The 22,242-nt window shown below is 39.7% G+C and overlaps 1 protein-coding gene across 6 annotated transcripts in view; it reads left to right on the top strand.

Annotated features, from left to right (window-relative positions):
• The window catches only part of arhgap24 (Rho GTPase activating protein 24), a 445,505-nt gene that overhangs the window by 366,559 nt on the left and 56,704 nt on the right, over window positions 1-22,242 (top strand). For 4 of the 6 annotated variants that reach the window (XM_043696029.1, XM_043696073.1, XM_043696039.1 and 1 more), the window contains one exon: window positions 21,281-21,488. In XM_043696029.1, the coding sequence (XP_043551964.1) occupies window positions 21,281-21,488 (208 nt within the window). Of the gene's footprint in view, window positions 1-20,025; window positions 20,421-21,280; window positions 21,489-22,242 lie in introns of those variants that run through there. The other 2 variants (XM_043696064.1, XM_043696055.1) reach the window with 2 other exon arrangements.

The raw sequence follows: 22,242 nt of genomic DNA, 5'->3' as shown, positions 1-22,242 counted from the left end.
ACTGCCATATCTTCTCCTTCCTGGTTCCTTGCACAAATGGGCTCCAAGCAAAAATATACTAATTGTCTGCCTCTAACAATTCAGCTTTTGTTACAATAACAAAGCAGACCCTGCTTTCTTCAGCATCTGATTCCGATGTTTAACTATTCTACAACTGAAGGTTATTTGACCAATAGCTTGCTTTGTTTCTTTGTTTGTGTCAGACTGAACAGGGTTTGACAGTTTGAGGACGTAATCAAAGTTGACACTCCAGTGCTGCAGTGTCGGGATCCACTCCATCAGGTGGAGATTAAAATGGCCTGCACAGATGGCCATTAGAGACACTGAAGACTGAACCAAAATGATTCAGAAAGAATTGCAACCAACATTCATCTTTCAATTGCCTCCAGCAAAAAAAGGATTTGCAATCTCAACACCTTGCAGCCAACTAATTACTTTGGAAATGTAGTCGCTGAGTTACTGTTAGCAATACGAACACAATGATAGAATGATCAAGTGGTCTGTTTTTAGTGAAAGCATAATACTGTAGGTGGTGGAAATCTGAAATAAAAACACACTGTGCTGGAGAAACTCAGCAGGTCCACAGAGAGAGAAAAGTTGTCCTTTTGAGTCTGACTCTTCTTCATCCGGGAGACAAACATTAACTCAGCCAAACATTAACTCAGATACCCTGTTTCTCTGCGAATAATGCTGCAACGTATTCCCTATCTAACAAGATAGGTGGGACCTTAGTTTAACATTTCACCTGAAACAAAGTGACACTGATTGTGTACTGTTCCCTGCAGTACTGTATGGAAATGACAGTCTGGGTTATGAAATAAAAGTTAAATAGAATTTGCTGAATATAAAATACATCATTTTGGTTTTGGTGAACTTTGGAATAGGCTTTTGAGTCGGGGATGCATTCCACTGAGTACAGCCTCCCCACACCCCTGTAGAAAGACCAGTGCAGCCACATCATGCTAGCAGTGTGAAAGTTTTCTCTGTACATGGAATGCAGGGAAAATATAATCTGGCCCAGTATTGATCATCAATAAAGTGATGGAAATGATTGTCAGTAGAGCTACAAAGCAGGCGTGTGCCCATCAAAAAAATTAATCGGTGATGCTCAGTTTGGGTTCTTGCCTCCAAGCCACTCACCATCCTGACTTGGAAATATATCATCGTCCTTCACTGTCGCTGGGTGAAAATTACTGGAAGTCCGCCCCCCCCGCCAAGGGCATTGTGGGTCCTCCCAAAGCAGGTGGACTGCAGCAGTTCAAGAAGGCAGCTCACTATCACCTTCTCAAAGGCAACTAGAGATAGGCAATAAATTCTGGCCAGCCAGCAATGCCCACTCCCATTAGTGAATTTAAAAAAAATTCTTATACACTTCACATGCCCTGTCCATGTCCATGGTACCTCATACCCTTTATGCCAGCCATTGCCAATCTACGCATCCCCACACTCTGTCATATCCCTTTACCACCCTGTGCCCATAGCACTTTAAAGACCCTAGGCTAACCTATGCCAAGCTAACCATCTCATAGCTCTTTATAGCCCCTTCTGCAACTCAAAATCCCTATCCACCACTCTTTTCCCTTTTCTATCCATGATCACTCGCCCAATATATCGATCATGGGAAAAACCCTGGAGGTATGCCTATAGTGAATATTTATAATTTAACTAGTGAAAATAAATAACTCTAGTTGATAACTAAAATAGAGTCAATACATTGAAATTCTTTCAATTAATTCCTTATGAATACTTACATTTTACTTCAGTGCTTAACTTATTTCAACAAACATTCCCTTCAGTAAGCAGTTATCCATCAATAGGCAATCCATTAATAAATTATATTTTGGGAAATTAGTCATGTAGCACAAATTCTACAATGGTTTTATGTGAATAGGTACTCTGAAATGCCCCCCTTTCTTGACTCCACATTTTTATTCGGACTGTTCATTTACATCTTTGCCCATCCTAATGCTTTTGTGCATTCTTTTTGCGTAAACACAAGTCTTATCATGATCCCAAAGACTGCCTTACCCCCACTAAAGGTGTCTTGGAACCAGAACTGAAAGATTAACCTGCCTTTTCAAATAGGGCATAAAGATAAAATATCCATCAACCCCACACACCTTCTCCTCTACATTGCCAGCTCATTTAGTTTTTCACAGGGGAAACATTACAGTTCCATTATTTAAATTTATGTATTACAGACTACAATTTATGAAGAAAAAAACACTCCGATTCATAAATACACATTTCCACACGTTTTGGCAGACCAGGATTTGCTGACCATTCTGGATACTTTTTGAGTGGACTTGATATTTGACAATTGATTACACTTCTTGACAAGTTGATATTACTAGAAACTTCTTCAAATGTCTTGACAAGTTGGACAGTTCCACCACTCTTTGTCTCCAAAAGTCCCAAAGGGCCCTGACCCCACCCCAATAGATGCCTAACACCCCACCCCCAAAGGAATTTTGACCCTGCCCCCAGTCCCAAGCATTGTAACCTTATCTACAGGGTATCCCAGGTTTCCAATGGGGCATATTGAATATCTGAAGCAAGGCATTGAGAACATGGGAGGTAATGGCCTAGTGGAATTGTCACTGGACTGTTATTCCTGAGAACCAGGTAACAATCTGGGAACCCTGGTTCAAATCCAGCCATGCCAGATGGTGGAATTGGAATTTGATAAATAAGAATGGAAGAATGACCACAGGTCAATTGTCAGGAAAAACGCATTTGGTTTCACTAATGTCCTTTAGGGAAGGAAACTGTCATCCTAACCTGGTCTGGCCTACATGTGACTCCAGACCCACAGCACTGTGGTTGACACTTAAATGGTCAACTGACTCTGGGAGCCGTGAATACATGAACTCCGGACTGCCTCCAGTCGTACCCTGTATAAGTGAGAAAGTTTAGGCTTTTCAGGGTCAGAACGTAGGTTTCCCAATTTTTAATGGCATGTTTGCAACAGTGGCGATGGACTCTATTGTGGTGAGAACAATGGCTAAATTTTTAACATTTTTTGATCTAGATTTATTAGTTTTCATGTATGGATTTTTTTTCCATTTTTGTGCATTTTTTAAAGTGCCTGATCCATATTTAAGATGTTAAATTGTCCTTTAGGATGGGCCTGTTATGTCATGTTAAATCAATTACTGCGATAACATCTTTGATGATAATGGCCTCAGAATATTGCAGCATAGTATAGATTTGAATATATAATGAATACAAGTATTTAGTATAATGTTTAGAAGAAAATTTTAGTGGAGATTTGATTCCTCATTATATATTCCAGAAATAAGTGTGCCAGTTTTTATTTTTGTCTTGTGTATTTTGGAGTTGGTGGGGGGGGGGCACATGTAGGGACTAAGTTCAATGTTTTTAATCAGTGTCATTTCTCTCAAGTTGCAAAGAGTAAAAAATCTTCACCTTTTTGATTTAGGAGTTCACCACCAATAAAGCTACAGCACACATAGCAGCTCTTTTCAGGCCTCCAGCTCCTAATTCAAACAGGATAAAGCAACAACTAGGAAATATAGTTTAGGATCACCGACTTAACAAGCTGCCTGCCTGGCTCACGTCACATCATCAACTCCTGGGAGAGCCAGGCATTTGCCTCTGTTTTTACCTGGAAAGCTGAGCAAGCAAACTATATCGGCAAGGACAAATGTAGATCAGTTCCGAGTGAGACTCCATAATGTCCTGAGCAAACGAGCGTTGTTCCCTTGGGGAATATATTACTGTGGGACAAGAAAATAACCAAGCATGAAAACAGAAGTCCAGGTTATTTTTGTGCATCATTCCAGGGAGCTTCCCTTTCAAGTTTCATGGGTTCTGTAGTTCACTTTGGTCTATTTTAACTCATAACTAGTCACTTCTGATTTCTGCTCCTGTTATTAACATCACAAGTAAATTGAAATACAGTCAAAGCAAAGATTAGGACCACAAGAGTACAGATTGCATTGAAGATCATGAATAGACTTGGGCACATTCATAACTCAAAAATGTAGGACATCAGGGAGTATGTATTGATTTTTGAAACTTCAAACAAGTTTTCTAAAACAGAAGGTTGACTTATTCACCAAATATAAATCATGAATCCCCAGTGTTGATACCAGAAAACTCAGTTCTGTTCATTAGTCGCTATGGTCAGTGTTTCAAATTCCCACATAATGTCTTGGAACCTGTGTTGCTACTTTGGTTCCACACACTGACATATAAAGGTGAGTATGATCTTAAATAGATACCTCTGAGCTGTAAAAATGAAGTCAACTTCTCGTGCGAGTATACCCCTGAGTATTACCAGAAAAATGAGGAGTTGGCTTATACACTGCTTATGGGCCCACACATGAGTTTTGGGGCAAAACAATAGGTTAACTGATTGTGTTGCGAACTATAATATAATATCTACTTACCCACACCATTGGTTTTGAATCTTTCACTTCTCTTCCACAAGCAACAGTTGATATTAGACACTTTCAATTCGAAAATTAATAGACTTTTGTTGATTGAGGTCTTGAGCTAAGAAAATGAGGCAAAAATGGTTGTAAGATGTTAAGTTGGAAATCAGCCAAGATTTCATTGAATGATTGCATGGTAGAACACACTCAAGGTTTGTCAGCTTCACCCGAAAGATATAAATATCTAAGTACCCACACATTGCAGCATTAACAAGTGAGTTTTTATTTTGCAGGCACCATAGTATTTGACCTTTTGAGATAAAACATCTAACATTTAAATTCAAAATTTTCATGTTAGACTGTCATAGAGCAATTATGAAAGTAAGTTGAGAGCTGAGCAAATTGAGAAAATACTGAGACAGCGACTGACCTTCAGTATTCTTGCCACAGTCCCTGGCAGCACAAAAGCTTGTATGCCACTAAACTACAAATTCCAGATTGTTCCACCCATTTGACCACAACTCCTTGCAGCACCTTCCTCCCCACTGTGCTGCAGGCAAAACAAACAGGAAGCTTGCATTATATCCTGCTGCAGGCAACCCAGAAATATGTATTGCCTGACATGACAGTTCTCATGGTCACTGACAGGAATAGGATCCAACCTGGACCTCATTGAAACATTGTAGATCTCCTCTCCCTTAACTTTTCAAAAAAAAACATTTAGGGGTTGTGGGTGTTGCTGGCAAGGCCAACATTTGTTGCCCTTGAGATGAACCACTGCAGTGAAAGGACTCCACCAAATGGTTCCAGGATTTAAACCCACTGACAATAATTAATGATGACGTATTTCAAAGTTACAATACCGTGTGAATTAAAAGTGATGGGAGAGTAAGTGATATTCAAGAAATGAGATTACAGATTGTGGTGGTATACAACACTGCTGCTGATGCACCCAGCACACCTGATGATGTTCAGTTTTGAGCTATTAAGTTTTTTTCCTGTATTATCTAATATTGTAGTAGTGTTACACTGCACAATGGAGGCTGGCTTCAATGTGAAGCTGATACTTTGCATCCTTAAGGATTATGTGCTTGTCTACCTGGGTGTGCGTAGACTGGAGAGGCCCATTGATTCAGCTTAGTCTCTACTGTTTTAGTGCTTAAGCTTGTGTGTGTGTGTGTAAATCCACCTTCTGTCTAGCTAGAAGATGTTTTGTTTATTAAACAATGTGTTTTTTTTCATAATGGCAATAATTCGGAGACAGTGTGAAGGTAGCCGACATTATAACATTACAACTATGTTGAAAACACAGTAGCCTCAGGTCTGTCCACTACAAGTTCCTTCTTTATCTGATGAAGTCCACATGATGTCATTAGAGGATAGTTCTTGTTTCACTCTATCAAGCATATTACCATTTTTAGACCATTGTACACCTTTCCTTGAGTCCTTTTGTCTCAATCATTGTGTTTCCATGCATTTGTTTTTATATTTACATTTATCACTAACTGATCTCCCTGAATGTGTTTACTTCAGACTTAGAACAATGGTAGTTAATGCATAAAAGCTGATTAACTTGGACGTCTTCCTAACAAACTGAGCTCTAAGTCTCTCTTGAACTGGAGGGCCTTTAATATCTTGTATTTATTTCATGAATGACTTTTGCTGATGTACATCTATTGTTTACAACTGCCAGTGTGATCTCTGCTATTGCAGGTGATTTTTTGTTTAACATTATTTTGGATTTTTGCACAGTTTTTCTCCTCTTATTGGTGCCTTTGTAGAATTGTCAGAAGTCCAGAAAAAAAGATCAGCTTTAATCTTTTGTTGCTTAACCCTTTCCACCTTCTGCATGAGGTTGCAATCAATGTACACCGCACTGTTTAGGATTGAACACTCCTGGTTATGAAGTACATCAGTGTTTCGGTATTTGGTGTCACCTGTATTATAGATGTATGCTACAAGCAGTTCTAATGATAAGTGCACTATCTCTGGGCTATGTAGTTGAACTATTGTATTCTCTGTTGTTGTTCCTGTGTCTTGAAATTCATGATCTGCCCATTATCATATACATCTGCATGCTAGAATGTTTGGTCTCGGTCACTGATTACCATTGGGACAACTTGGATTTATCACCTATTGGAGAAGGTTCTACCTCATTTACCTCTTTGTATGGGTAGTTCTTTTGGTCTTTTCCTTTTCTATGGTTGTTTCCTATTGTGACAATTTTTCTTCATGACCTATTTTGTAAGAATAAAAGTATTTGGTCTAAAAGCTGGGCGCTGTTTGTTTCTGTGAGATTGCTTTGCTCACTGCACTGGTTTATCTGGTGTGTCTATCATGGTTAGTGCACCTGAAATAATGAATATATTCTATAAATCCCCTTTGTCAAGTTTTATCTTTTCTTAGGATTGTCTATTTTCTTGCTGTTTCACCCACCATCTGAGTAACTTAGGTCATCTTTGGACAATAATAAATCTGACAAAGATTCATCAGTAGTGCCTGTATATGTGTGATATCTTATGACCTCTGGCTTAAAGTCAACATAGTCACATCTCTTCACAACCTTGCAGAGATTGTTAGAAATACCATTTGTGGATTCAGCTGGACATTGCATGTGTTTGTTCAATCTTGGCCTTTCAACGATTTTCTTAGTTTGGACATAATTGTCAAAGACTTTCAGTATCTTTTCAAATTTGTCTAATGCTTCGTTAACATATTTTTTGTACTCCCAATTATGTACAGAAATGTATTTACTTGTTCAGCTTCTTTCTTATGACCCAGTTTAAAAAATGTAATTGGGGATGTCCAATTTTATATCATGTTTGGTGAATCGAGGAAAGAAAATATTTCTGGTAGTCCTATTTTTGATGCTGCAGTTTCATAATGTGATTATCTTTGAATTATCTGTTAAGATTTTTCTTCTCCAGTATTTGCTAATCCCCCAATGTTTTTTCTACTATACTGAAAGATTTTCACACTTTCTCACCTGTAATGGAGGCTTTCTGTTCATAGTTGTAATGGAGGATTTCTCCCATGCTTCCCAGTTGTAATGGAGGTATTTTGGGGGCAGGTTAAGGTTTGCACTTGTAAAAGTGCAGCTGCCTTCAAATAGATGCAGCTATCTTTAGGGGGTTGGGGTGCTCCGATCACAAGTCATCGACTTTAAACCTTTGAGCAAAGTTTCAAGGACCTTTCAGGTGCCATCTGTTAGGATTAGTCACATATTTTGGTTTTAAAATACTCACTGTCTGAAGTGGACATGATAGGATTAAGATGTGTGTTTTACAACGGACTTTATTCCTTTGTACTGTGTTAAGCTGGCATTAAACAATGTGAATCAATTGTGTGAAGCTGTAACCATTTAAATCTCCTTGAAAGATTCGACCAGCTTGATAAGATATCACCTTTGCCTGGACTTGCCTCTGTGTTCTAGTAAAACCTAGGGAAAGAAACGAGTAGGCTTCTGTTAGTGGAATTCAAGGTGTGGATAGTAGTTAGGGATTATATTATACTTCTTTGTGATAGTCTGTATTATTGAGAAATCTGCCAACAGTCCATGTACAGTTTGTATGTGCACAATGGCTCCTGATGTCAGTCTTGCTTGGTGGTAGTACTTTCATCTTTGAGTCATAATGTCATGGGTTCAAGTTCCACTTTAGGGACCTGAGCTCATATTTTGCCTGATGGTTTAGTCCAAGACTGAGAAAATGCTGAATTGTTGGAAATACCATCTTTCAAATGAAAAATTAAATTGAGACTTCCTCGCACCTCTCTCTGGTGACACAAAAGATTCTATAGGACTATTTGAAAAAGAAAAATGAAATTACTCTCCTGTCCTGCCCAATATTTATTCTCAACATCACCAAAAATGATTTGTACTATTTTGCATAATTTTGTACAAATTATTGTCTGAAGAAGAAGAAGGAAATTTCTATTTTACAAATAATGACATTAAGTTATTTGTTAGGTCCGTTTTTGTTTGGCAATCTCTACATCAGTAAGAATATAATCATAGCACATCATCCTATTGCGACACCATGTTTCTGTCACGTAAAGATGACTCTCCTTGTTCTATAGTTTTCTCAACTGAAAGACTATTGAAAGTATTTTAAGTACAGGCATTGCTGTAGTGAATCCACTGGACAGAGTTGATAGTGTCATCCAGCTAATTGCTGCTTAACCACCAATAATATTATCGTAATTTAAGACATGGGCCACAGGAACCGTGCAAATGCTAATAAAAATGAACAGATTTTCAATTTAATTGAATCAGAAAAACAGATCCTTTTTAAAAAAAAAAGTCACATATAGTATGTATTTTATTTTCATTATTCATTCCAGAACATTGAGAATGGAACGTTAAAGGGCCATTCAGAGGGGAACAATGCCCTGCTGAAGACCTCGAGATAAACAATAGTTTGAGTTGTTCTATCACCACTCCTGTTATTGCACAGTAACATGCTTTGATATAATGGAGTGGCATTGATGGAATAAGCCAAAGTATTCATTTCTTGCCGCCTTTAGGCACAATCTTTGCAGACTGGCTTGGTTCCGGTTACCGCAGTCTTTCTGACCTTCTAATCTGTGCTGAACAAATCCCTTCTGGGTAATTATGTCAGCAGTCACTGAATATTAATTTCCGCTGTATATTACGTTTTATGCTGATTGTACAGTTGTGGCCTGTAAATGAATAGTAATAGAATTCTAATGCCAACAGAGTGGAAGGCATCAAGGTATTTGATAGCTCAGACCTGACCAGTGCACATTTTTCTTATTAGGAATGTTTCCATTTTTGGCAATGTTCCCAAGCGGAATTGAACTTCCATTAAAGGAACATTATCTTCATGACTTTTATTTTTACTTAGTTATAAACATATAGGAGCCAACCCCTTTGATCCTGATGTAAATGATATGCACCCAAGTAACCTTTGGCACTAACACGACATAAAATTGCAAGGCCAAAGGGAACTCACCTTATTGCAATGAGGTGAGTTTTCATGGTCTGAAAGTCCTAGCCAGAGATAGCAGCGCACTCTCAGCTCTCTCCTCCCACTCATTCAGAATGAAAACACACATGGCCCCCACTTCAAAAGGCAGCTAACATTCCCTAACGGTAACTATTCAGTTGTCAGGATTGGAACAAGATTCAGTCATGGACCAATGTTCCATCCACCATCTGTGGATTGTGTGTGGCTGGCTTGTTGCACTGCATGGTCCTTTTGTGATTGGTAAATGGCTGTGTATGCATTCCCCTTAAAGGGAACACTGCTGTGTGCAAAAACATTGAAGATGGGGTTCCACTGCTCGGGCTTAGAGGAAGCTGCAGTTGTTCATGTAGGAAGTGGGCTGTACCCAGGGACGGTTAAGACCATGGTGGAACAGGAGCTGATAGATATTTGGTTTCAGCCAATGGGAGTTGAGTGTGATAGACCATCATAGACTGCAAAAAACACTATTGGTCATCATTGCCAGTTCTGAAGAAGGATCACTGGATTTGAAATATCAACTCTGCTTTCTTTCCACAGAGGCTGCCAGGCCTGCTGGGTTTCAGCTGCACTTTCTGTTCTTGTTTCTGATGCCAGCATTTGATTTGCATTGTGGGTAAACTGTAGCCTGTATTCATTTTGTTTGTGCCTGCTTTTGCTGGCCAGATCATCTTTGGAATGATCTGTTTGCATTTGGTGTTCCCCTACTGGACGGTATCACGATATGAGTCCACTGCAGGTATTGAGGATAATATTGCAGTGACTTAGAGAGGGTGCCTAGACAGAGTGTCTCTAGGGACAGGTAGACTGTGTTGCCTGGTGGTTAAACAGTGACCAGTGTGAGAAAGCTAGAGTGCGAGTATCAGTAATGCCAGCTGTGTGCAGTGGGCATTGTAGCTTTGTGGCAGCTGTGCCAACATGTCATCAGTGAGGAGTGACAATTATCAGGGTAGACAATAGCCGTTTAAAAGACAGAGTGGATGCCAATCTTTCAACGTAGATCTGATGATTAGCGGCTGTTCCAGAAATGGTAAATGGTAGGAGGGGGATAGAATCACGTGAGAGGGCTGCCATAGGGCAGGATAGATAGTTAATGAGGCATGTTTGGTAAGATATGGTGTGAGATCTCACTAGGCCTCGTGGAGAGAAACTCCCTGTGAAACTCAACAAAACTAACACAGCTAAAAAGAGAAATAAGATTCAGCCTGTCGTGTTGGGGCTGCATTCAGCCAGGCTGTGCCTTGGTGATGGCAGACATGCTTTGGGGAATTAGGCAAGGAGCATTCTTCTCTTAACTTCAAACACTTCCTTGCGAATAAGAAATGAATGAATTATACCGGCTTAGCATTGGTTACAGTGCTGATTAATATCTGCTTTGATCAAACTCACACACAGGCAGACCGATTTAATACACTGGCAGTGTTTGTTGTAATGCCCAGGCGTTTCTGTTAGATTCAGCACGACTGACTGATCTGGAGCAAGGGTTGCAATTGTATATTTCCTTCCTTTTGGCGACGAGAACTGGCTGTGTTGTCTGCGTTCCCTCTCAGTGATTTACCAAAAGGCCCATCAATAAAAGCAGCGGGCTCCACTTTAGAAAAATGAGTTTTCAGAAGTCTTTCAGGGCTGGAAGCAAAGAATAAAGTCGTTTGAAGGATGACGCATGTAGTGACAGGAGAATGTTTGAGATGAGAGAACAAACAAATAATTAGAAACCTGAGTGATTTATAGAACCAACATGAGGTGTTAGCATCATATGACCCTACAGCTTGAAAGAAGATCATTCCCCCCACCATTCCTGCACTGGCTCTTTAAAACCAGTTTAGACCCATAACCCTGCAATTAGTTCTGGTTGAATATGTGTCCAATTATATTTTGAACGTTCCTTTGGAATCAAATTCCAGAACACTTCCAAGTAACATGTTGCACATCATAAAACCATGCTATATAACAGAATGGCCCAAATTTTTCACTCAATCTGGTGACTTATAAATGGGATCAAGTCACAATTCTAGAGTTCCTGACCCCCATTCCTGAAGTTTATAATTTTCATCAGGGCCTTCTAAGGACACAGGATGGTTTAGGTCAAGAATCTGCTCCCTGAGCTGGCTGGGTCCAGGGATGGCCATGCACTGATCCTTCCTGATATTAATTATATTGGGCAGTTTTTCAAAGAGTCACTGTTCACAGCCCATCAAAGGTCAAGAACTATTGTCCAATAAGGGAACATTTTAAAGGATAAGTTCAAAATTGTGTGTTCAAACCTCTGTGCAAGACAGTGCCCTTCACTGTCTCCTCATGACTCCATTGTCAAGCTATGTCTTTCCACCAACCTCCATGCCCCCTCATATTGCCATGCTTGGCTATGACACTTTCATGGCCATTCATCCACTGTACACTCTCCAGAAGCCACAGACCTTATACTACAAGAGCATGTGGAATGTAAACATGAATAAAGTCATTTCGTAATTACTTTGTATTTACTCCAAGCCCATTAATGTGAAAAAGGTGTCAATTATTCAGTGTCGGAGGCTAAGGGATGACAAAGTAGTTTATAAAATCATGAGGGGCATGGATAGGGTGAACAGCTAGGGTGGGAGAGTCCAAAACTAGAAGACATAGGTTTAAGATGAGAGGGGAAAAATTAAAAAAAACCTGAGGGATAACTTTTTCACACAAAGGATGGTGCATGTATGGACCGAGGAAGTGATGCCAGAGGAAGTGGTGGAGGCTGGTATAATTACAACATTTAAAAGGCACCTGGATGGGTATATGAATAGGAAAGGTTTAGAGGGGTATGGGCCAAATACTGGCACATGGGACTAGATCAGGATACCTGGTTGGCATGGGTGAGTTGGACTGAAGGGTCTATTTCTGTGCTGTATGACTCTACGATGACTGTTAATTTTCTCCCTACTTATGGATTGACTGGCCTGTAGTGGCCAGGTACAGTCTAACCTTAATTTTTTTTCTTTTAAATGAGATGTTACATTTGCAATCCTCCAATCTTCTAGTACTGCTTTAATAGCCAGGCATGATTGAAAGACTGGTCAGAAATCATCCAAACTACACCATGGATTCTCTTTGCAAATTTGATTAAAACTTGTCTGGACTAGATGACTTGGTAATTCTGAGTGCCGCCAACTCCTTTTATTTTTGTCCTGTGCTGTCTGTATCTCCATCTCAGCATCTTAATTTGTGAAACAGATATAGAATGCACATTTAATATCTCACCATGCACGATAATATTTACAATTTGTTACTATTCAGTCCCGCCATTTCCCTTTAACTATTCTTTTACAATTTGTGTTTTTTTTAAAAATGGTTTCTATTTTATATCGGATACTTGTGATAAAGAGATAGCAACAATAATGGGTCAGTCTAATCTTGATATTACCTGGCAAGTTCAGATTGGCAGTGGTAGCCTGGAGGAAGAGTTCATAGAATGCTTTGGAGAGAGTTGTTTGGAACAACACATTCTGGAACTGACTGGAGAGAGGGCTGCATAAAGTGAGCAGATTAATTAATGACCTTGGGGTAAAAGCAACACAAGGTAACAGTGAATCTAATATGATTAAGTTTGACTTTCAGTTTGAAAGGGAGAAGAGTGGGTCTAAGATTAGTATTTTAAATTTAAATAAAGGAAAGTGTGTGGGGCTGAAAACTGGGCTAGACGAATTGAACTGGTATACTAGACTATCAGATCAATCCGGGATATTTCAGAATAATCAGGATAACTATATCCCTGCTAAAAGGGAAGGTGCTGAGGGAAGTTAAACAACACATCAACTTAAGAAAGAATTGTGTAATTGTACAAAGATAAGTAGCAGGTCAGGTGATTGTTTAGAATATCAAGCATGGCAGAGAGTGATGAAAAGATTAATCAGGAGAATGAAATTCGAGAGTGAGATGAAGCTAACCAGAAATGTAAAAATAAATATAAAGGGTTTCCACAGGTATTTATAAAGGAAAAGAGTAAATAAAGTGAATGATGGTTTTCTAGATCCTGTCTTTGGTGAAGTAGCAGTAGATAATGAGGAGATGGCAGATTAACTGAATAACTCTTGATCCTACCTTGTGCTATAAATTATTTCTGCTATAAATATAGCTATAAATTCTGTGAATTATGATCCTGCATCACAATCACCTGATGAAGGAGCAAAAGATAGTGATTCCAAATAAACCGATTGGACTGTAACCGATTGTGGTGTGATTTTTAACTTTTCTCCACCCCAGTCCAACACCGGCTCCTCCAAATCATGACTTCAATTATAGAGGATCCAAAAAACATTCCAGTCAGATAGAAATCGGAACGTGGAAGGGAGGGGAGATTTTGATGGAATTGCAACCACTGTAGAAGTGGTACCAAGCAAGCCAATGGTGTTGCTGTCTGATACGTGCTCATCTTGATGGACTGCAACCCAGGGTCTTAAAAGATCAATAAAAAGCTTATAGCTGGGCACTTAGTCAAACCCAAGGGATTTAGGAGAAGTCAGAATGTTTCTGTGGAAAGGAAGTTATGTTTATATTGGATTTCTTTGAAGGAATAATACATACTGTAGATAAAGAGAAACCAATAGCTGTACTATATTCTGTACTGCTATTTCCAGAAAGTTTTTCACAAAATGCCATATAAAAGGTTATTGCACAAAATAGGAGTTCATGATGTGAGGTGTAATATATTACCAAGGGTAGTGGATTGGCCGGCTTTTTCATTCACTCGTGTGACATGGACATCACTGATTAGCCAGCATTTATTGCCTATCCCTAGTTGCCTTGAGGAAGTGGTAGTGAGCTGCCTTCTTGAATTGCTACAGTCAACCTGCTGTGGGTTTACCCTTAATGCTCTTAGGAAGGAAATTTCAGGATATTGACCCAGCAACAGTGAAGGAAGAGTATTTTATTTCCAAGTCAGAACGGGGAGTGGTTTGGAGTAGAATTTGCAGATGGTGATATTTCCATGCATCTGCGTCCTTGGCCTTCCAGATGGAAGTGGTTATGTGTTTGGAAGGTGCTGTTGAAGGATCTTTGGTGAATTTCTGGAGTGCATCTTGTATGTAGTACACACTGCTGCTACTGACGGTCAGTAAACAGAGTATTTATTAATGGGCCTTTTTCTGATTGACAGGATGCGATAGATGGAGTCCACAGGGGTCTTCACTCGGGTCTCGCTATTTTAAAGTTCCTGTCAATGATCTAGATGAGAGGAATGAAAACATGAAAGTCAAATTTGCAAATGACACAAAGTTTGGGAGAAATGTACATTGTGACGAGAAAGTAACGACGATGCAGGTCAACATAGTGAGATTGAACGAGTGAGCAAAATCTACCAGCATAATTTAGGAGCATATAAAGTTGTTTGTTTTATCGGGAAGAAAAAGTAGAGTATTACACAGAGAACAAGGTGCAGAGGGATCTTGATGTTCCAGTGCATGAGTCACAAAATGTTAACATGCAGGTGCAGCAAGTAAATAAAAAGGCTAATAGGATACTGCCCTTTACTATGAGAAGAATTAAAAATAAAAGTATAGATGTTATGTACAGGGCATTGGTGAGACCATATCCTACATACCAGGTGCAGTTTTGATCTCCTTATTTAAGGGAGGATGTTAAAACATTGGAGTTGATCCAGAGTTTTACTGGATTGATACCAAGAAAGATCATATGAGAAAAGATTGGACAGATTGAGGTTGTTTTTACTAGATTTAGAAGATTGAGGGGTGACTTAATTGAAATCTATAAGATCTTAAACGGTCTTGACAGATCAAGCAGGATGTGGATAAATATGAAGTTATCCACTCTGGTAGTAAACCGCAAGGCAATGCTATCTGAATGGCAATAGATTGAGAAAGGGGGGAGATGCATCAAGGCATGCATGCCCTTGTACACCATTCACATGTAGCTGTAGCAGGCAGTGAAAAAGACAAATGATAAAATAAAACAAAGAACTGTGGCTGTTAGAAAGCTGAAACGAAAACAGAAATGGCTTGAGAAGCTCATCAAGTTTGGCAGCACTTGTCAAAAGAAAGCAGAGTTACTGTCTTGAGTTCAGTGACCCTTCAGAACATTAAGTGGTATATTGGCCTTCATAGCGAGAGGATTTGAGTACAGGGCAGGGATGTCATGTACAGGACCCTGGTGAGACCACACCTGGAGTATTGGTTGGTCTCCTTAACTGAGGAAGGTCACTTTGGCTGTGGAAGGAGTGCAACAAAGATTTACCACACCGATTCCTGGGATGGCAGGACTGTTGTACAGAGAGAGTCTGTGTCGGTTAGGGTTATATTCCCTAAAGTTTAGAAGAATGAGAAGGGATATCTTAGAAACCTATAAAATTCTAACCGGACTAGACCAGGTGAATGTAAGAAACATATTCCCAACAATCACGAAATCCAGAACCAGGAGTCACAGTCTAAGGATATGGAGCAGACATTTGAGAATGGGTTAGGGAGAAATTTCTTCACCCAGAGGATAGTAGATTTGCTGAATTCTCTGCTACAAAAGGTGGTTGAAACCAAAACATTCAATGTTTCCAAGAAGAAGTTAGATGCAGTTCTTCGAGCTTCAGGGTCAAACGGAATGGGCAGAAAGCAGGACCAAGGCACTGATTGGGTGGTCAGCCATGATCGTATTGAATGATGAGGAGGTTCGAAGGGCCGTGTGGCCGGCTTCTGCGGGGATTTTGTAGAAGGTATTGAATGGCAGCTCTTTTACACCTTGTTACTGGGAGCTTTAAAATGGATTTGAACAGGATTCTGAATGATGTAGAGGATCCAGCCTGTACCTCATCTCACCCCAAGCACCCTGATGCTGCAGCCTATCATTCATTAGCAGAATTGTTACATATTTCGCATGGACCTGTGCTAATTCAAGATGTATTGCAAGTAAGATTGATGAATAGTAGGTGTTAATTGCCTCGTAGGATGATGAAATAATGACTATAATAGCATTCTGACTTTAAATAAAGCCAGTAATAGGAATTAAACATTCTAGACAGCAACATGTTCAGAAAGGGATGGGAGAGATCTATCCAAGGAATGGTCTATAGTTAAAGGCTCTGCTTCTTTCCTTCATCTCACCTTCACCTAACTTTTGTTCTTTCTCTACATTCTTTGTCCTATTGCTATTTGTCCTTTTGCTGTTTGTCCCTCCTCGCTTTCTCTGCAGCCCATCTCTGCTCTTGGCATCTAGATCTGCTGGCTCATTCCTTCCAAATTAACGTCATCACTGCCCTGCCTTATTTGTCCTGAGAGCTGTTCATGAGCAACCCAATGAAATGAGCAAAATGTCAGAGACCTCAAACATAAACTTATTTTTGTCTCTACACATACACTGCCAAATCTGCTGAGTTTTTCCAGCATTTTGTTTTTAATTTAGATTGCTAACATCCATTTTATTTTGCTTTTGTATTAGTGATATGCTTTTCCAGGCCAAAAAGTGGGGTAATATGCTGTTCGGGGCAAATATCAGTAGTAGAAACAATTGTCTTTCCCTCTGGCCATGTAACAAAGGTGGTCCAGTGGCATTATGGATGGGCTGTTAATCCAGAGACCCAGGTTATGTTCTGAGGACCTGGGTTCAAATCCTGCCATGGCAGATGGTGGAATGTGAACTCGATAAAGAATCTGGAATTAAGACTCTAATGATGACCAGAAATCCATTGCTGATTTCTGGGGAAAAAAACCATCTGGTTCACAAATGTTCTTCAGGGAAGGAAACTGTCATCTTTAGCTGGTCTGGCTTACATGTTATTCCAGACCGACAGCAATGTAGTTGACTCTCAACAATCAGAGACTCTCAACAATAAATACTGGCCTGACTGGTGATGCCCACATCCCATGGATGAAATTGTTAAAAAACGTACCATATTGTTACACTTTCATATACTCCCGTGTGCAGCTAAATTTTGCGTAGTGTGGATTTGTTTCTGACCTCCGACTGCTGCTCCTGTGCCATCAAGATGTTATTACACTCACTGATATTCAACTCTGTATAGCAATTTGAGAGTGTCACACATGTAGGGATTCTGGCCTGTTTGACTGGACCTCCTTGACACTCTCATGAATGCCCACTCTGTCAAACTCTCTGTAGCTGCAGCATGAGTTGAGAGTGTGGTGCTGGAAAAGCACAGCAGGTCAGGCAGCATTCAAGGAGCAGAAGAATTGACGTTCCGGGCATAAGCACTTCATCAGGCTACTTAACTACTTAGCTAACATTCCTGATGGAGGGCTTATGCCTGAAACATTGATTCCCCTGCTCCTCAGATGCTGCCTGACCTGCTGTGCTTTTCCAGCACCACAATCTCGACTCTAATCTCCAGTATCTGCAGTCCTCACTTTCTGTAGCTGCAGCATGACCATCTCTTGAAACACGTGTGTCAGGAAACGCTCCTGTCTGCACTTTAGTGTTGCCAGCTGTCCATGAAGCTCAAAGACCCCCAGCTTGAGCAGTCAGCTGCTGTTCCTGTAAAAAGTGTGAGCCACTGCTATTGTGTTTGTTAATAGTTATTTCACTGTTTGTTTAGCTTTTAGGCTATTTAACTACTTAGCTAACCTAACTATAAAAAGCACACTCTAAGCACTAAGCAAATAATTCAATGAAAACTCTAACCAATATACTAAATTCTTGACTTAACAGTGCCAACTGAATACTTACCCTAAATATTATCTTAATTGCTCGAACTCCCTTGTTTAGCTGGTGACTATTACACATAACTTTACGAACACTGGTATATTTCAAGTTACAATAGCTGATTTCTGCCATGTAAACCAGATTGCCTGTGGGCATCTGTTCATGAGGCCACACTTTACAGGAAAGTTGGAGAATTTGTCAATTTTGGCATCACGGTAAGGCAGCAGGAGAAAGGATCAGACAATGTATGAAGAATCTCCTTTGGGCTACATGCAAAATGGTGACACTTTAGGATTCATCCTGCAGAATAAGGATTATTTCTGTTGTCAACTGGATTTGTGGCAACCACTGCTCCAATGGGTAAACCAATGAGTTGACTTGTAAAAGTTCTGTGCAAATTCCTCTCCAGACAGTTGCACCTATGGGTAGAGTCATGACACAAATCAGCACAAGGGCATTCACTTGCCTCTTTCTTTTACAAAGCTGTCGTCATCCCAGCCCCTTTAAGATTCCTGCTGCCTTTAAGACAAGAATGTGCACAGTCTTCCTGTACTGTTTAACACTTCCAATCGGGCCCAATGTGTGTAACTTATGCCCATCCACGGAGTGCAAATTGGAACTCACTGGAAGATTGCAGACTCGGGCAATATTCTCTCCTGGTGCATTTTGTCAAATTTGTCATCAAAATGAATTGAACCAAGAAAATCTAAGCTTATTAAGCAAGTTATGTGCAGCATCTCTTGTTTCCTGAACATTGTTATATTATACAATGCTGATGTTGTCATTTCCTTGGTATGAAATGAATGTAATACTTACTATGATAATGTAACGTTAATGTGGGGATTAAATATTTTCATGGCTAACTTCTGCAGGGTCTGGATTCCTGCTTTTCTTCCACTGAATTAATAGTGGGAGTTTGGGGAGTCTCCTCAAAAATCCTATTTTTAAAGCTTGCTGAAGGTCCTCATTAGCACAAACACGTAGGAAATGAAAGGAACATAATGCAGTTGGGGCTAGACTGGTCTCTGAGATGATAAGGCACTCAGAGAGGAATTTTCCAGATTGCTTTCTCATATTGGCCTGAATTTCTCAGCTGTTTCTTGGGTGCGTCTCCCAGCGGGATGATGGCTTTCTAGCGGCCTATCTATATATTGTGATATACAAGGCATTGCAGTAAAATCTGTTGAATTAATCAGTGGGTTCTTTCTAATCTTTATTCATAGAAAGAGAAAAGTGTTAACTCTTCAATTCATTACTGGACACAAGCATCTCTGAACTAGATTTGTTTTCTATACTGGTACTGAATACTGTGAGCAGAGAGTGATTTAAAGTATTATGCATAAACTCAAAATGGCACGATAAGCTGGTGCCTGAAGTAAGTAAGTAAGTGGTGTCTGGGAGAATTAAATTACATATTGATCCACTGTTTAGCATCAATCTACTACTTCTACTTCTAACCAGTGAGTACAAGTTAATGTCCCTTACCTTAACAGAGAAGCTAAATATTACTCTAAAAATTACCACCAACACTGCTCCACTTAACATATACAAATGCCAGCTCCAGTTACAGGCTATGCCTCTCTATTAATCATTTACCTCAACATGATTACATTATTGTTTGCTGGCTGGGAGCTCAAGGAGTGGGGGAGGCCTTACACTGGCCACTTAATGTCAGTCCAAAGAAATAAGGTAATGAGGGAGAAAGAAGCGATTGTTTTCATGCATGTTTGCTTACAAGATTCCCTGATTAGATTCTAATGATATAAAAGGTCTGTGCTTTGACTAATAACAGCAGGTCAGGAAGACTGCAGGACTAACATAAAAGAAAAAGAGGCAGTCGGGAGATATAAAGTGAGTGCACTCTCTCGCTCTCTCAAGGGTTAGTGGATTGGCACTACCTACGCATGCCAAAGAGATCATTAATTGCTTGTTGGAAAGCTACCGCATGTGACTGCAGCTGCAAGTCAAGTGAAAGTCAGTTCTCCTTTTGACCGAATATTTTCTGCCTCAGTTTTACTGCTGGAGGCAGCGAGTAACACAGATAGACTGCAGAGCTGGAGCTGTGTATCACAGAGGGCTTTTACGTCGTTCTCACGAAGATGTCTGTCACCACAGTGAGCACACTAGGATTTTTGAGCTTTTCTTTGATGGCTAATTGCTTGTGAAATATCACTTCTGAAAAATATTTCTTTGTGTCTTTGGAACTTAATAATAATCCCAGTGACTGGTCCACTCTGAAGAATAGCCCATGTGGACATCGTATGCAGCGCTGACTAATTTCAATACTTTGGAATGCCTGAGAATAAGAATATCATATTCTGCACATCGAGTGCTTTGACTTATCCAACTTTCCTCCCCAAAACTACCTACAGGAAAATTAAGAGATGTTTTAGCTTCAGAAAAGGTGAGTTTATTGGAATATGTATCACATTTTGGATGATCATGATGTGGAGGTGCTGGTGTTGGACTGGGGTGGACAAAGCTAAAAATCACACACCACCAGGTTGGACGATAACATGGTGTTGTGTGGTTTTTAATTTTGGATGACATCAGCAGCTATTTCAAAAAGCTGTGAGAGCTGTCAGTGTATGTTTTTACATATCTCATCAGCTGGAATTGAAAACCTTTACTCATCTAAACTTCTTCACAGTGCATGAAAAGTATTTTGTGAGTCGTTAAGTGTTGCCTCTGTCTTGTAGTAAACATATAGAGAGATTCACAAGATCAAAAGAAGCCGTTATTTATTGAAGTGTTTGTCGTGATCAGCACAAATATTCCATCACAGATTGTCAGTAGTTCCCTCTATATCAGGATTTGGAAACACTGGTGTTGGACTGGGGTGGACAAAGATAAAAATCACACAACACCAGGTTATAGTCCAACAGGTTTATTTGGAATCACTAGCTTTCGGAGCTCTGCTTCTTCACAACCATCTGATGAAGAAGCAGTGTTTCAAAAGCTAGTGCTTCCAAATAAACCTGTTGGACTATAACCTAGTGTTGTGTGATTTTTACCTCTATATTAGAGTCAGGTAGTGTTTATTTGCCACAGTCCACATACACATTAGATGACAACACATGTACAGATCAGAAATGTGAAGTAGGGGGTTGGTTTTGATGGTCTAGAACTTGATCATTAAATTGACGACTTAACTCTTATGAGTTTTCTATCAAGAGAATTTTTCTCTTTCTATGTAGGCATAAGTTTCATCTGGAAAGGTTTGCTATCAGGTAAGCTATTGTCCTTGTGTTTGCGATTGGGCAGGTATATTTGGCCAACGACTTGAAGACACTGTACGGTATGAACGCAGGTTCGGGACACACATGGCACCGACACTTGTGGAGCAGTGCGCAGACTTCATTCGTCAGAGAGGGCTGAAAGAAGAGGGTCTTTTCCGGCTACCTGGTCAGGCGAATCTAGTAAAAGAGTTACAAGAGGCTTTCGACTGTGGTGAGAAGCCACTGTTTGACAGGTAAGGCTTATTACATTCCTTTTGTATACACAGTATTTAGTGTTTCTTTTGGACTGTCCTTCAGAAAGAGATATGTAGATTTGTCAATATCTGGTTGAATAATTACAAACTGTCTTATATTTCAGATGCATACGTTTGGATCAGTTTTTCAACATGAAGGAAAACAAAACTTGCATTTAAATATATCTTTCATGACTAACAGATGTATCAAAACAATTTACAGCCAAGTAGTGTGGTCATCATTGTAATTTAGGAAACAGGCCATTGCATTTGCTCACTGCAAGCTCTCATTAAGACGATAATGACCAATGTTCTGTTTCTGTGATACTGCGTGAGGCCAGTGATTTCAGCAGGGCTCCAGTGATAATGCCCATGTTTTTATTTGAATAGTATCATGGAGTCCTTTAGATCCACCTGAAAGGGCTTTAATGTCACACCTGAAAAGCAACCTCAGTGCAGGAATTCCTCAGCTTTGTACTAGATTTTTAGCCTTAACTTTTATGTTGAAGTCCTATTTTTTTTCCCACTTAGATCCAGAATTTTCCAAATCAAAAGCTGGAGTACTCTCAATTGAACCCATAGCTAGCCCATCGGCTGTCTATACATTGTCATCAAAAACTCTGAATTTAGCTGTAACTAAATTACACACTTAAGGGCAAATTCTTGAATCTCAATTTGCATTGTTACTTATCAGTTCATGAGACTATTATCGACTTTGAATCAAACATTTGACTTTTCATTGCATTTCTTTGAA

Source organism: Chiloscyllium plagiosum, chromosome 1, assembly GCF_004010195.1.
Source record: "Chiloscyllium plagiosum isolate BGI_BamShark_2017 chromosome 1, ASM401019v2, whole genome shotgun sequence".
In the NCBI taxonomy this organism is placed as follows: Eukaryota; Metazoa; Chordata; class Chondrichthyes; order Orectolobiformes; family Hemiscylliidae; genus Chiloscyllium; species Chiloscyllium plagiosum.
This window is presented reverse-complemented; position numbering and strand designations above follow the sequence as displayed.